The 13,843-nt window shown below is 43.2% G+C and overlaps 1 protein-coding gene across 2 annotated transcripts in view; it reads left to right on the top strand.

The window, feature by feature from the left end:
- Nucleotides 1–1,910: 1,910 nt before the first annotated feature.
- LOC129551221 (membrane cofactor protein-like) overlaps nt 1,911–13,843 on the top strand; it is a 53,559-nt gene continuing 41,626 nt past the window's right edge. For both annotated transcript variants that reach the window (XM_088845024.1, XM_088845023.1), the window contains exons 1-3: nt 1,911–2,108; nt 7,426–7,614; nt 7,951–8,053. In XM_088845024.1, the coding sequence (XP_088701150.1) occupies nt 2,066–2,108; nt 7,426–7,614; nt 7,951–8,053 (335 nt within the window). In that variant the 5' untranslated portion in view covers nt 1,911–2,065. The remainder of the gene's footprint in view (nt 2,109–7,425; nt 7,615–7,950; nt 8,054–13,843) is intronic.

Genomic DNA, 13,843 nt, shown 5'->3' on the forward strand with positions numbered 1-13,843 from the left:
CTAGGCACATAGGGTTTAAATTTTTCCCAAAACTATAATCTTTGCTCACGGCTCTGATGATTTCTTTGGGATAAATTCCCAATAGGACTGCTGATTTAAAAGTCATGTCCATATTAAAACTTTTAACATTCAAAAATGTTACGTTAAAAACTAAAAGTTTGGGGGTATTGGTCCCCTCAACACCTTTACTCACACTGGTTGCCCTTTTTAGTCTTTGCCGAGTAATAAGAAAATGGCAGCTCCTTTTGTTTGTCCCTTAATGCCAGTCATGTTACTTTCAGTTTTCTTCTACTAGTCATACAGGTTTACTTACAACTTTACACATAAATCGTGCTCACTCTTAATTTTCCAGCATTGTTTGCAAGAGTGGTGTTTCAACAGAGAAGTTTTTCCTTGATCCATTTCACCTAACCAATTCCTACTCCTCCCAACTATAATGACATTCATTGCTTCCAAGAATTTGGCCCTTAATGCACCTTTCTCTTTACCTTTTTCATGTATGTATTATTCATCTTTCATAAAACATTTAGTCCCTCAATAGCAAGGGTTCCATAGAGTTGAGGCCCATTATACTAACGGCCCCGGGTTGTTTAACCATTTACTTTCCCAGGGGTGCTCTCCTGGGAACACGGGGTAGAACAAATTGATTTCAGCAGTTGGGGGAGCGATGGCTAAATCTTTGGTGATTTTGAGATCTATCCGGCCCTGAGAGGCTTCAGTAGCAGAGGCTCAGCCACGGAAACCTCAAATATTATCGTGAATGATGCCTGACTAATGGCAAAGACCGAGCAAGGGCCCAGGTGTCCTGACCATCTGGAGGGCCCCAGGTTCAAAAGGAGTCAGGACGGGTGTCTGCCCCACAGGGACCACTGCCTAAGCTCTAAATTTCTATTTTCAGGTCGTTACGCTTGATTTTTCCGGAAAAGGAACAATGGTGACCACGCCAGCCCTTGACTCCTTTCCACCCTCCCTGCGTAGGATGGTTAACAGTCTTTTCACCAAGAGGCGGTGAACCAGCTATTTCCGCTGAGTCGCCGCGGCTCTCCAGGTCTGCAAGCAGAGGAACCAGAGACACGCCGGGTGCGGGCGGAGGCACTCCGACGTCTCCGCGAACCCAGGGAACCCTGTGCAGCGCCGCGCCCCGGCCCACCGGCGCGGGGACCGCCCCCCAGGAGCGGGGACCGCCCCTCCAGCGCAGCGGCCGCCGCTCCAGGCGCGGGACCGCCCCTCTAGGCTCTCGGACCGCCCCTCCAGGCGCCGGGACCGCCCCCCAGGCGCGGGGACCGCCCCCCCAGGCGCCGGGACCGCCCCCCAGGCGCCGGGACCGCCCCTCCAGGCGCCGGGACCGCCTCCCAGGCGCGGGGACCGCCCCCCAGGCGCCGGGACCGCCCCTCCAGCGCAGCGGCCGCCGCTCCAGGCGCGGGACCGCCCCTCTAGGCTCTCGGACCGCCCCTCCAGGCGCCGGGACCGCCCCCCAGGCGCGGGGACCGCCCCCAAGGCGGGGGGACCGCCCCCCAGGCGCGGGGACCGCCCCTCCAGGCGCCGGGACCGCCCCCCAGGCACGGGGACCGCCCCTCCAGGCGCCGGGACCGCCCCCCAGGCACGGGGACCGCCCCTCCAGGCGCCGGGACCGCCCCCCAGGCGCGGGGATCGCCCCCCAGGCGCCGGGACCGCCCCTCCAGGAGCCGGGACCGCCCCTCCAGCGCAGCGGCAGCCGCTCCAGGCGCGGGGGCCGCCCCTCCAGGCTCCGGCACCGCCCCCCAGGCGCGGGGCCTCCGCTCCAGGAGCGGGGACCGCCCCCCAGGCGCGGGGGCCCCGCCTTGAAGCCCGCCCATTGGCCCCGCTAGACCCTAACCCCGCCCCCGGCACGGCCCAGCCACGCCCCCGCGTTACCGCTCCGGACACCTTGTGAGTCTGGGGATTGTTGCGTCTGGCAACCGAGCTCAGAGTCCTGCCGGGCTGGGCTCAGCTTTCTCGCTGGTGTCCCCGAAAGTGACAGGCTTTCGTATCGCGCAAGCCCCCTCCTGGTCGCCCCGAGAGCCCCCTTTTCTGCTGCCTTGTAGGGATGCTTTCGGTGTTCCTCGTGCTCCTGCTGCCCACAGTCTCCGGTAGGAGCCTGCAGAGTGTGCGCGCTGGTGGGGAACCGGAGCGGCTCCGAGGCCGGCCGACTGGAACCGAGGGTGGGAGGAGATTCGCTTTTTGTCTCTCGTGAGAGTCGCGGGGCTGCGTCCACTCCGGGGTCATAAGGAGTTGGAGTAGAAGGCGTGACCAGAGCGTCCGCGGGTCGTGCTGCGTGGAGGTCTAGGGGAGTAGGGACCACATGGCGCTGGAAGAGACGTCCTGCTTGCACTCAGCGGTGCGGGGTGATGGGCGAAACTGAGGCTTACCAAGGGCCAGGCTGGTGTTCAGTCGCTAGTCGTATCTGACTCTTTGCAAACCCGTGGACTGCAGCAAACCAGGCTTCCCTGTCCTTCACCATCTCCTGGAGTTTGCTCAGACTCATGTCCATTGAATCGGTGATACCATTCAACCATCTCGTCCTCTGCCGTCCCCCTCTCTTCCTGCCTTCAATCTTTCGCAGCATCAGGGTCTTTTCCAATGAGTCAGTTCTCATCAGGTGACCAAATGAACCACAGGACTGCTGATCTGGTACTGGAGGTGACGGTTTGCTCGTGAGTTCCCAGGTGCCTGGGGGTGTAGTTAGGCTGCTGTTGTGCCTGTGGGGAGGGTTTGCCCTATATTCTCTGGGCAGTTTGATAACTGGGGAGTAGCGGTGTTTGTGCCCCTGGGGCTTGGCTGGGCTAGGGGAGCCCACACAGAGTGTTCCCTAGCGTGTACTTTGTAGAAGTGGCCACCCAGTGGTGCCAAGTGTGGGCCCAGGAAGCTACTGCTTGCTTTGTGTGGGGCTGGGAAGTTCATTTGGAGGTCAGGTAACAACATGTGCCCACCCACTCCCCCCACCCTCCCGGTTCCTCTTTGGTGGTGGAGGCTGTAACTCAGGATCCTGGAGGCAGCAGAAGTCACCGTCCTTGTGCCCCCACGTGGTGATGCCATTGACTCTGGCAGCAGCAAGTCACCAACACCGAAGAGGTATAAATAGTAATAAGGTGGCCGCTGGGCAAGACCTGTGAAAGGTGCAGTGGAGGGTGAAACGTGCCCAGAGGCCGCACAGAGAGAAACCGAAGACTTGTGCTGTAGCGCCACCTGCTGGGGAAAAGTATTTTATTTTCTAAAGGGTTGAAGCATTCTCTTCCTGCACCTCAGTTCAGTTCAGTTCAGTCGCTCAGTCGTGTCCGACTCTTTGCGACCCCATGAATCACAGCACTCCAGGCCTCCCTGTCCATCACCAACTCCCGGAGTTCACTCAAACTCATGTCCATCGAGTCGGTGATGCCATCCAGCCATCTCATTCTCTGTCGTCCCCGTCTCCTCCCGCCCCCAATCCTTCCCAGCATCAGAGTCTTCCAGTGAGTCAACTCTTCGCATGAGGTGGCCAAACTATTGGAGTTTCAGCTTTAGCATCAGTCCTTCCAATGAACACCCAGGGCTGATCTCCTTTAGGATGGACTGGTCGGATCTCCTTGCAGTCCAAGGGCCTCTCACCTATTTACCCTCATACTTTTTATGCATGTTAAAGTTCCAAAGAAGTAAGTTAACCATGTATAGGGGTGGATTCTAACTAATCAAAATACTGTACGTGGTGTTTTATAAAAACATTAGGCCTTTTATACCCCAGCGTACCTGCTGGGAGCCTACCTGCAAAGGAAGGCAAACAGACAGAAAGTAAGAGATAGTGATGAATTGTTTCTGAAGACTTGGATTCAGTATCTTTTCTTTACAACTGATGATGCATCTGCCATTCAGTTTCATCTTTCCCACCAACCAGAACATGATTTTGTAGCACAGTTTCCAAGGTTGATAAAAAGGTGTGCAGTGTTATAGAATGTAGATGTTCTTGCTTACAAGCGTTGTACCAGCCTTTTAAAAAAGTTCATTAATCAAGCATGGACATTAATTTCAATAAACTTTGGTTTTTATATTCATTTTAAAAAGTAGTTTGTGTAGACAGTGAGAGAAGGGGCAGGATGGTCAGATTTCAATGAGATTTCACTTGATCAGAGACCAGAATTTTCCTGAAGGTACTACCTGGCCTGGGATCTGGTTTTGTGCTCTAGAGCAGTCCTGGGTGTTCATTGGAAGGACTGATGCTAAAGCTGAAACTCCAATACTTTGGCCACCTCATGTGAAGAGTTGACTCACTGGAAAAGAGTCTGATGCTAGGAGGGATTGGGGGCAGGAGGAGACGGGGACGACAGAGAATGAGATGGCTGGATGGCATCACCGACTCGATGAACATGAGTTGAGTGAACTCCTGGAGTTGGTGATGGACAGGGAGGCCTGGCATGCTGTGATTCATGGGGTCGCAGAGTCGGACATGACTGAGCGACTGAACTGACTGACTGACTGACCAGAGTAATGTTTACATTTAGCGAACAGGTAGAGAGTCTCTGCACAACTTTTTTAAGTGTACAGAAGGTGGACAGTTCCCTTGATATGTAGTAGAGACTGTTTCATCTTCCTGAAACTCATCTGGAAAACTAGGGAATTTTATGAATGCAGCTTATCATATTATATAATGGCATCTGCTGTTAACATATAGCATTGCAGCCCAATAATTATTATATTGTAAATTATCTAGGAAAAAACTTAGCCACAATACTATTTTTCTGAAACTAGAAATGTTTAGTTTGAAAAACCTCACAGGAGTAAAGAATTCAGTATTCTGAGTAAGAGAAGAAATTTGGTAATTAAAAAGTGTGATATTGGACTCAATCATTACAGTGTTTAAACCTTGTATCCAACTGGTTGCCAAAGCATACATTCCAAACTGTATATAGTTGAAAGTGTGCCTTTCATGATGCTTGTTATTGGGAGGAAATACTCATTAGCTGAATGGATTAAACCATCCCACTGACATTTCTTTTCTTTTCATATTAGAAATTCTTTCTTCATGATATGGTTTCGAGATAGGTAGTGAAATCAAATACATAAACAAATGACACTTGTATAATTTAATTATGGACATGCTATTAACTTGATTTCTCTCTTGGTTCCAGGAAACTGTGAATGATGTTATATATTTGTATCTATTAATAGGAATTATATTGCATTTCTAATCCATTTCTTCCTATTGCAAAATGACGATGTATGGCTCAGAATATTCAGTATATTTAATGTTATTAATAAAATTCAATGCTATACTGCTCTTTTTGTTGTTCCTGTTCAGTCGCTAAGTCGTATTCGACTTTTTGCAATCCCATGATCTACAGCAAACCAAGCCTCCCTATCCTTTGGTGTCTCCCAGAGCTTGCTCAAATTTATGTGCATTGAGTTGGTATTACTACCTAACCATCTCATTCTCTGCCCCCCTGTTCTCCTTTTGCTTCAGTCCTTCCCAGCATCAGGGTCTTTTCCAATGAATTGGCTCTTCGCATCAGGTGGCCAAAGTTTTGGAGTGAATATTAGGATTGACTGGTTTGATCTCCTTGCTGTCCAAGGGACTTGCAAGAGTCTCCTCCAGCACAATTCCAAAGCATTCATTTTTTGGCACCCAGCCTTCTTTATGGTCCAATTCTCGTATCCGTACATGACTACTGGAAAAACCATAGCTTTGGCGATACATACCTTTATCAGCAAAGTGATGTCTTTACTTTTTAACACGTTGTCTAGGTTTGTCATAACTTTCCTTCCAAGGAGCAAGCATCTTTTGATTTCATGGCTGCAGTCACTGTCCGCAGTGATTTTGGAGCCCAAGAAAACAAAAATCTGTCACTGCTTCTACTTTTTCCACATCTGTTTGCCACGAAGTGATGGGACCTGATGTCATGATCTTGGCTTTTTGAATGCTGAGTGTCAAGCCAACTTTTTCTCTCTCCTCGTTTACTGTCGGGAGGCTCTTTGGTTCTGAACTTTGAACAATGCTTTTAATAACTGCAGCCTTTTTTGTTTGCTTGTTGCCTTTGTTTTGGGCAGTTGATTGAGGAGAATTTGTATATTAAGACCAGAATACTGGAGATGTTGAAAACATTTTGCCAAAAGTGGATTTCAGCACGTAGTGTAGTGAAATGTTGGACAGAATGTCAAGAGAGGAACTTAGAATTTAGAAAGTGATGAAAAAGGAGCATAACATTCACTTGCTTAGCGTTCTCTCTTGACTAGTCTTTCAATCTAAAGACCTAGACCCAAAGAATAAGAAAGAAAATTTCCCTCGGGGATCAAAATAGTCTATCTCCCATCTCCTTAGGTCCTATAACCTTATAGGAGAGGCCTCTGCATCCTTTCAGCACTTTAGGACTTTAACCAATGTGTCTCCACCATAATATTTTACATTATTTTCTGACAGATTTATAAGGTTTTCAAGAGCACAGATAATTAAAAAGAAGAGGACTTGTTTAAGTAGGAACAACAGTGTTCTAGGGAAGAACCCCCCCAACAAAAAAAGGACAGAGGTCAAAAAAATTCTAAAAGCATAGCAATATAACAGCTTTACTGTCCGGATGCATTGTATAAACAGCCCAAAGAGGTACTGCAGGGAGCTTCTAAGGGAATGCACAATTCATTAATCAGTGAAAGAAGATTAAATTATTACTACTGGAACATCCAAGAAACCAATTTTTACTAAGGCTATTCAAGGTAATAAAATTTGATATTTCAAGGGTTTCCATTTATTTGCAAAATGCTCAATTCACTATACAAAACACATAAAAGGAAGTCATAATTTTAAATATTTTAGTTAATTCTTATTTTGATCTCTGATATCCACAAGGCTTATTTGATATTTACCTCTTGCCGTAGCCTGTCTTGAGCACCCAGTGTGTACAGAGTATAGTACAAGAGGAAGGTACATGGTCTCGGCCCTCTAGGACCTTGCCTTCTGAGAGGAGACTGACCCCGGAGTGATAGGTGATCATATGTTTGTGTTTCAAACTATGGAAGACCTCTTAAAGGAGAGGTGAATGTCAAAATAATGAATGTAGAAAGAAGTGGGGAAGGACACATACATAGAAACATATTTCAAAACCAAAAACATTGATGCTGTCTCTTCAATTTAGTGTTGAATGAAATTTTACCTTCAGTTCAGTTCAGTCGCTCAGTCGTGTCCGACCCTTTGCAACCCCATGAATCACAGCACGCCAGGCCTCCCTGTTAATCCTCAACAAAGCAAAAGCTCACAGATGATCATTTAAAATAAGCAAGACACATCCTTTGCAACAATTACCACTTGGGTAAAAGCAAGAACAGTCATTTAAAACCTTGCCAAGAATCTATTTATTCTGTACTGCCTACCTGATGCCAGCCACAGTCCCTGCCTGATGAAATAAATAAGCTACTTTATTTTCATGTTCTTATTCTCTTTATTCCTAGATACTTGTGGTGATCCACCAAGGTTTGAAACTATGAGGCTCCAGGGTGCGCCTAAACCCAGGTATCGTCCTGGGGAGCGTGTACAATATGACTGTCGCCTAGGTTTCAAGCCCATAATTCCTCTTCGTTCCAGATCTGCTGTTTGTGAGGATGACAATACATGGTCAGCTCTCGAGGAGGCCTGTACGAGTAAGTAAACTTTTTTTTTCTTGTTGCTTTGGAGAGTTTCACACATTTTAGGGCACATATTCATCTACTGCAATAATGGTTTTCTCATGTGAATATAGGTTTTAGATGATAATGCATTTTTTCAGGCTTAAAAAATCCCCAAAGAATCTTCTTCTTGGTAATTGGTTACCTGGGCAGGTATGAATCATGTTTGGCCATATAATATGGAAAGAAAATAATAATTAAATGAATAATAAGATCCCCATGGATTCAAACAAGAATTGTAGAATTTTGAATTTGATTTAAATCTATTTTTGACATTGCTGTAAACCAACCAATTTTAATATTTTCTCTTAGGAAAATCGTGTCCTAATCTGGGAGATCCAGTAAATGGTCAAGTTTACTTTGTCAATGGAAGTATTCTGTTTGGTTCACAGGCTCACTTTGTTTGTAATCAGGGGTATGTAAGATGCTACTTACAGAAAATAAGGTTAAATGTTACTAATTGTATTTTGGCTTTGCTCCTCTTCTTAAGCGTTCCTATAAACTTGATTTCATCGTGCTTTCTCTGTGACGTTATACTTGTAGCCAAACAACTTTTGCACTTTTTATGAAGATTTGAAATGTGTGCAATTAGAAAGACATTTAAATTGAAGTAAAACAAAATTGTATAATTTATGATATGTAATAGTAAATTATCATATGCATTAAAAGTGTAGTAATCATGGAAACTTTATTTTCTGACGATAAAGTGAACCCTGTTTAAAATTGCCAGTTCTCTAAGCTGAAGTGAGTCTTTTAGAAATAGGAGGTAGAATTGTCAACTGAACTCTGGCTTAAAACTCAGCATTCAAAAACCTAAGATCATGGCATCCAGTGCCATCACTTCATAACAATGGATGGGGAAACAATGGAAACAGTGACAGACTTTATTTTCTTGGGCTTCAAAATCACTGCAGATAGTGACTACAGCCATGAAATTAAAAGATGCTTGCTCCTTGGAAGGAAAGCTATGACCAATTTACAGCATATTAGAAAGCAGAGACATTACATTGCTAACAAAAGTCCGTCTAGTCAAAGCTATGGTTTTTCCAGTAGTCATGTATAGATGTGAGAGTTGGACTAGAAAGAAAGCTGAGCGCCAAAGAATTGATGCTTTTGAATTGTGGTGTTGGAGAAGACTCCTGATAGTCCCTTGGACTGCAAGGAGATCCAACCAGTCCATCCTAAAGGAAATCAGTCCTGAATATTCATTAGAATATTCATATGCTGAAGCTCCAATACTTTGGCCACCTGATGTGAAGAGCTGACTCATTGGAAAAGACCCTGATGCTGGGAAAGATTGAAGGCAGGAGGAGAAGGGGACGACAGAGGATGGCTGGCATCACTGACTTGATGGACGTGAGTTTGAGCAAGCTCCAGGAGTTGGTGATGGACAAGGGAGTCTGGTGTGCTGCAGTCCATGGGGTCACAACGAGTTGGACGTGACTGAGCAACTGAGCTGAATTGCTTTACCATGTGGTATTGGTTTCTACCATACAGCAAGGCAAATCGGTCATAATTATATATTTGTTGCCTCCCTCTTGAGCCTCCCTTGTTCCTGTCATCCACCTCTGCAGGGTTTCACAGAGCAGCAGGCTGGGCTCCTTGTGATACACAGCAGCTCCCCACTAGTTATCCGTTTCACATCTGATAGGGTATACATGCCAATGCTACTTTCTCAAGTCATCTCACCCTCTTCTTCCCCCGCGGTGACCAAAAGGCCATTCTCCATTCCTTCACTGCAAATAGATTCACCAGTACTGGTTTTCTAGATTCCAGATATATGTGTATAATGAGATTGTTTTTTCTGACTTACTTCACTCTGTATAACAGGCCCTAGGTTCATCCACCTCACCAGAATTGACTTACATTTTTCCTTTTTTATAGGCTGAGTAATATTCTATCGTGTATATGTTCTACATCTTCTTTATCCATTTATCTCTCGATAGACATCTAGGTTGCTTCTGTATCCTGGCTAATGTAAATAGTGCTGCAATGAACATTGGGTACATGTGTCTCTGAATTGTGGTTCTCTCAGGGCACGTGCCTGGTAGTGAGATTGTTGGGTCATATGGAAGATTTATTCCTTATTTGTTAAAGAATCTTCATACTGTTCTCTGTAGTCGCTGTATCATTTACACTCTCACCAACAGTGCAAGAGGGTTCCCTTTTCTCCACATCCTGCCCAGCATTTATTGTTTGTAGTTTTTTTGATGATGGCCATTTTGCTTGTTGTGAGGTGATCCCTCATTGTAACTTTGGTTTGCGTTTCTCTAATAGTAAGTGATGTTGAGCATCTTTTCATGTATTTATTGGCAATCTGTTTGTCTTCTTTGGAGAAACGTCTGCTTAGGTCTTGTGCCCATTTTTTGATTGGGCGTTTTGTTTTCCTAAAATTGAGCTCTATGACCTGTTTACGTATTTTGGAGATTAATCCTTTGTCAGGTGTTTCATTTGCAATTATTTTCTCTCATTCTGAGTGTTGTCTTTTCATCCTGTTTATTGTTTCCTTATCTGTGCAAAAAAAGCTTTTACTTTTAGTTAGGTCCCATTTGTTTATTTTTGTTTTTCTTTCCATTGCTCTAGGAGGTGGGTCAAAGAGGATCTTGCTGTGATTTATGTCAAAGAGTATATTGCCTATATTTTCCTCAAACAGCTTACAGTTTCTGGCTTTACATTTAAGTCTTTAATCCCTTGTGAGTTTGTTTTTTGTGTGGTGTTAAGAAGTGTTCTAATTCATTCTTTTATGTGTAGCTGTCCATTTTTCCCAGCACCACTTATTGAAGAGGCTGTCTTTTCTCCATTATATATTCTTGCCACCTTTGTCAAAGATAAGGTACCCATGGCTGTGTGGGCTTATTCTGGGCTTTCTATCTTGTTCTGTTTGTTTATATTTTTGTTTTTGTGACAGTACCATATACTGTCTTCATGACTTTAGCTTTGTAGCTTTGTAGCATAGTCTGAAGTCAGGAAGGTTGATTCCTCCAGTTCTATTTTTCTTTCTCAAGATTTCTTTGACTGTTTGGAATCTTTTATGCTTCCATACAAATGGTGAAATTTTTGTTCTGCTTCTGTTAAAAAAGCCATTGTTAGTTTGATATGAACTGCATTGACTCTGTAGATTGCTTTGGGTAGAATAGTCATTTTGAAAATTTTGATTTTTTCCAATTCAAGAACATGGTGTATCTCTCCATCTGCTACTGTCATCATGGATCTCTTTCTTGTAGTTTTCTGCATACAGATCTTTTGACTCTTTAGGTGGGTTAATTCCTTATTTTATTGCTTTTGTTGCAGTGGTGAATGGGGTTGCTTCCTTAATTTCTGTTTCTGATTTTTCATTGTTAGTGTATAGGAATGCAAGGGATTTCTCTATATTAATTTTTCTATCTTGGAACTTTAATAAATTCATTGATTAGCTCTAGTAATTTTATGGTGTTATTTTTAGGGTTTTTATGTATGGTGTCATGTTGTCTGCAAACAGTGCAAGTTTTCTTCTTCTTTTCTAATTCTGGGTTCAATATTTCTTTTTCTCCTCTGATTGCCATGGTTAGGATTTCCAAAACTATATTGAATAATGATAGTGAGAGTGTATACCATTGTTTTCTTCCTGATCTTAGAGGAAAGGCTTTCAGTTTTTCACAACTGAGAATAATGTTTGCTGTGAGTTTCTCACAGTGAAGTGAAGTTGCTCAGTCGTGTCTGACTCTTTGCGACCCCATGGACTGTAGCCTACCAGGCTCCTCAGTCCATGGAATTTTCCAGGCAAGAGTACTGGAGTGGGTTGCCATTTCCTTCTCCAGGGGATCTTCCCAACCCAGAGATTGAACCAGGGTCTCCCACAATGCAGGCAGACGCTTTACTGTCTGAGCCACCAGGGAAGCCATATATGGCCTTTATCATGTTGAGGTTGGTTCCCTCTATGACCACTTTCTGGAAAGTTTTTGTAAATGGGTGCTGAATTCTGTCAGACCTCTTTCTGCATATATTGAGGTGATCATATGGCTTTTATTCTTTAATTTGCTCATGTGGTGTATCACACCAATTGATTTGTGGATATTGAAAAATCCTTGCATTCCTGGGATAAAGCCCATTTGATAATGGTGGTGGTACATTTTAATGTATTGTTGAATTTGAATTGCTAGTATTTTGTTGAGGATTTTTGCATCTATGTTCTTCAGTAATAGTGCCTATAATTTTCTTTTCTGTGGTATCTTTGTCTGGCTTTTTTATCAGCATGATGGTGGCCTCATAGAATGAGTTTAGGAGTGTTCCTCCCTCTGTAATTTTTGGAATAGTTTGAGAATGTTAAATTATCTTTTAAATGTTTAATAGAATTCACCTGTGAAGCCATCTTGTCCTGGACTTTTATTTGTTGGGAATTTTTTAATCAACTTTCAATTTTAGTACTTGTAATTGGTCTGTTCATGTTTTCTCTTTTTTCCTGGTTCAGCCTTAGGAGAGTGTACCTTTCAGAAAGTTTCTCCATTCCTTCCAGGCTGTCCATTTCATCAGCATATAGTTGCTCATGGTTCTCTTATGGTCTTTGGTATTTCTGCATCTTCTGTTGGCAACTTCTCCTTTTTCATTTCTAATTTTATTGATTTGAATCTTCTTTCTTTTCTTGCTGAATCTAGCTAATGGTTTGTCAATTTTATATTCTTCAAGAACCAATTTTTAGTTTTATTAATCTTTTTTATTGTTTCCTTCATTTCTTTTTTAATTATATCGCTCTGCTCTTTATGATTTCTTTCCTTATACTAATTTTTGGGGTTTTTTTTCTTCTTTTTCTAGTTACTTTACATGTAAGGTTAAGCTGTTTATTTGCGGTTTCTCTTGTTTCTTGAGGTAGGCTTGTATTGCTATAAGCTTCCCTCTTAGCACTATTTTTACTGCATCCCATAGGTTTTCAGTTTTTGTGTTTTCATTGTCATTTGTTTCTGTATATTCTTCGAATTCTTCAGTGACCTCTTGGTTATTTAGAAGCATATTGCTTAATCTCCATGTATTTGTGTTTTTTACATTTTTTTCCCTACAGTTGATAATCTTATACCACTGTGTTCACAAAAAATACTTGATGCAATTTCAATTTTCTTAAATTTACCAAGCCTTGATTTCTGACCTAAGATGTGACATTTCCTGGAGAATATTTCATTTGCATTTGAGAAAAAAGTGAATTCTACTGCTTTTGGATGGAATGTATGTAGATATCAATTAGCTCCATTTGGTTCAATGTGTGGTTTAAGGCTCATATTTCCTTATTAGTTTTAATTTTTTGTCTAGATGACCTGTCCATTGGTGTGAGTGCATTGTAAAAGACTCCCATTACTGTTGTATTACCACCGATTTCCCCTTTCATAGTTGTTAGCATTTGCTTCATGTACTGAGGTGCTCCTATGATGGGTGCATATATATATTTGTAATTGTTATATCTTCTTGGACTGATCCCTTGGTCATTATGTAGTGTTCTTCCTTGTCTCTTTTAGCAGCCTTTATTTTGGTCTAGTTTATCTGATATGGGTATTACTACTCCAACTTTCTTTTGATTTCTATTTGCTGGAATATCTTTTTCCAGCCCCTCACTTTCAGTCTGTATTTATCCCTAGGTCTAGAGTGAGTCTCTTACAGATAGCATATATAAGAGTATTGTTTTGTATCCTTTCAGCCAATCTCTGTCTTTTGTGTGGAGCATTTAATCCATTTACATTTAGGTAATTATTGATATGTATTACAAATAGCTGTGAAAAGAAGAGAAGCGAAAAGCAAAGGAGAAAAGGAAAGATATAAGCATCTGAATGCAGAGTTCCAAAGAATAGCAAGGAGAGATAAGAAAGACTTCCTCAGTGATCAATGCAAAGAAATAGAGGAAAACAACAGAATAGGAAAAACAAGAGACCTCTTCAAGAAAATTAGAGATTCCAAGGGAACATTTCATGCAAAGATGGGCTCGATAAAGGACAGAAATGATATGGACCTAACAGAAGCAGAAGATATTAAGAAGAGGTGGCAGGAATACACAGAAGAACTGTACAAAAAAGATCTTCACGACCAAGATAGTCACGATAACATGATCACTGACCTAGAGCCAGACATCTTGGAATGTGAAGTCAAGTGGGCCTTAGAAAGCATCACTACGAACAAAGCTAGTGGAGGTGATGGAATTCCAGTTGAGCTATTTCAAGTCTTGAAAGATGATGCTGTGGAAGTGCTG

This window comes from Moschus berezovskii, chromosome 17 (genome assembly GCF_049115385.1).
Source record: "Moschus berezovskii isolate FMDL1 chromosome 17, NW_MosBer_1.0, whole genome shotgun sequence".
Lineage (NCBI taxonomy): Eukaryota > Metazoa > Chordata > Mammalia > Artiodactyla > Moschidae > Moschus > Moschus berezovskii.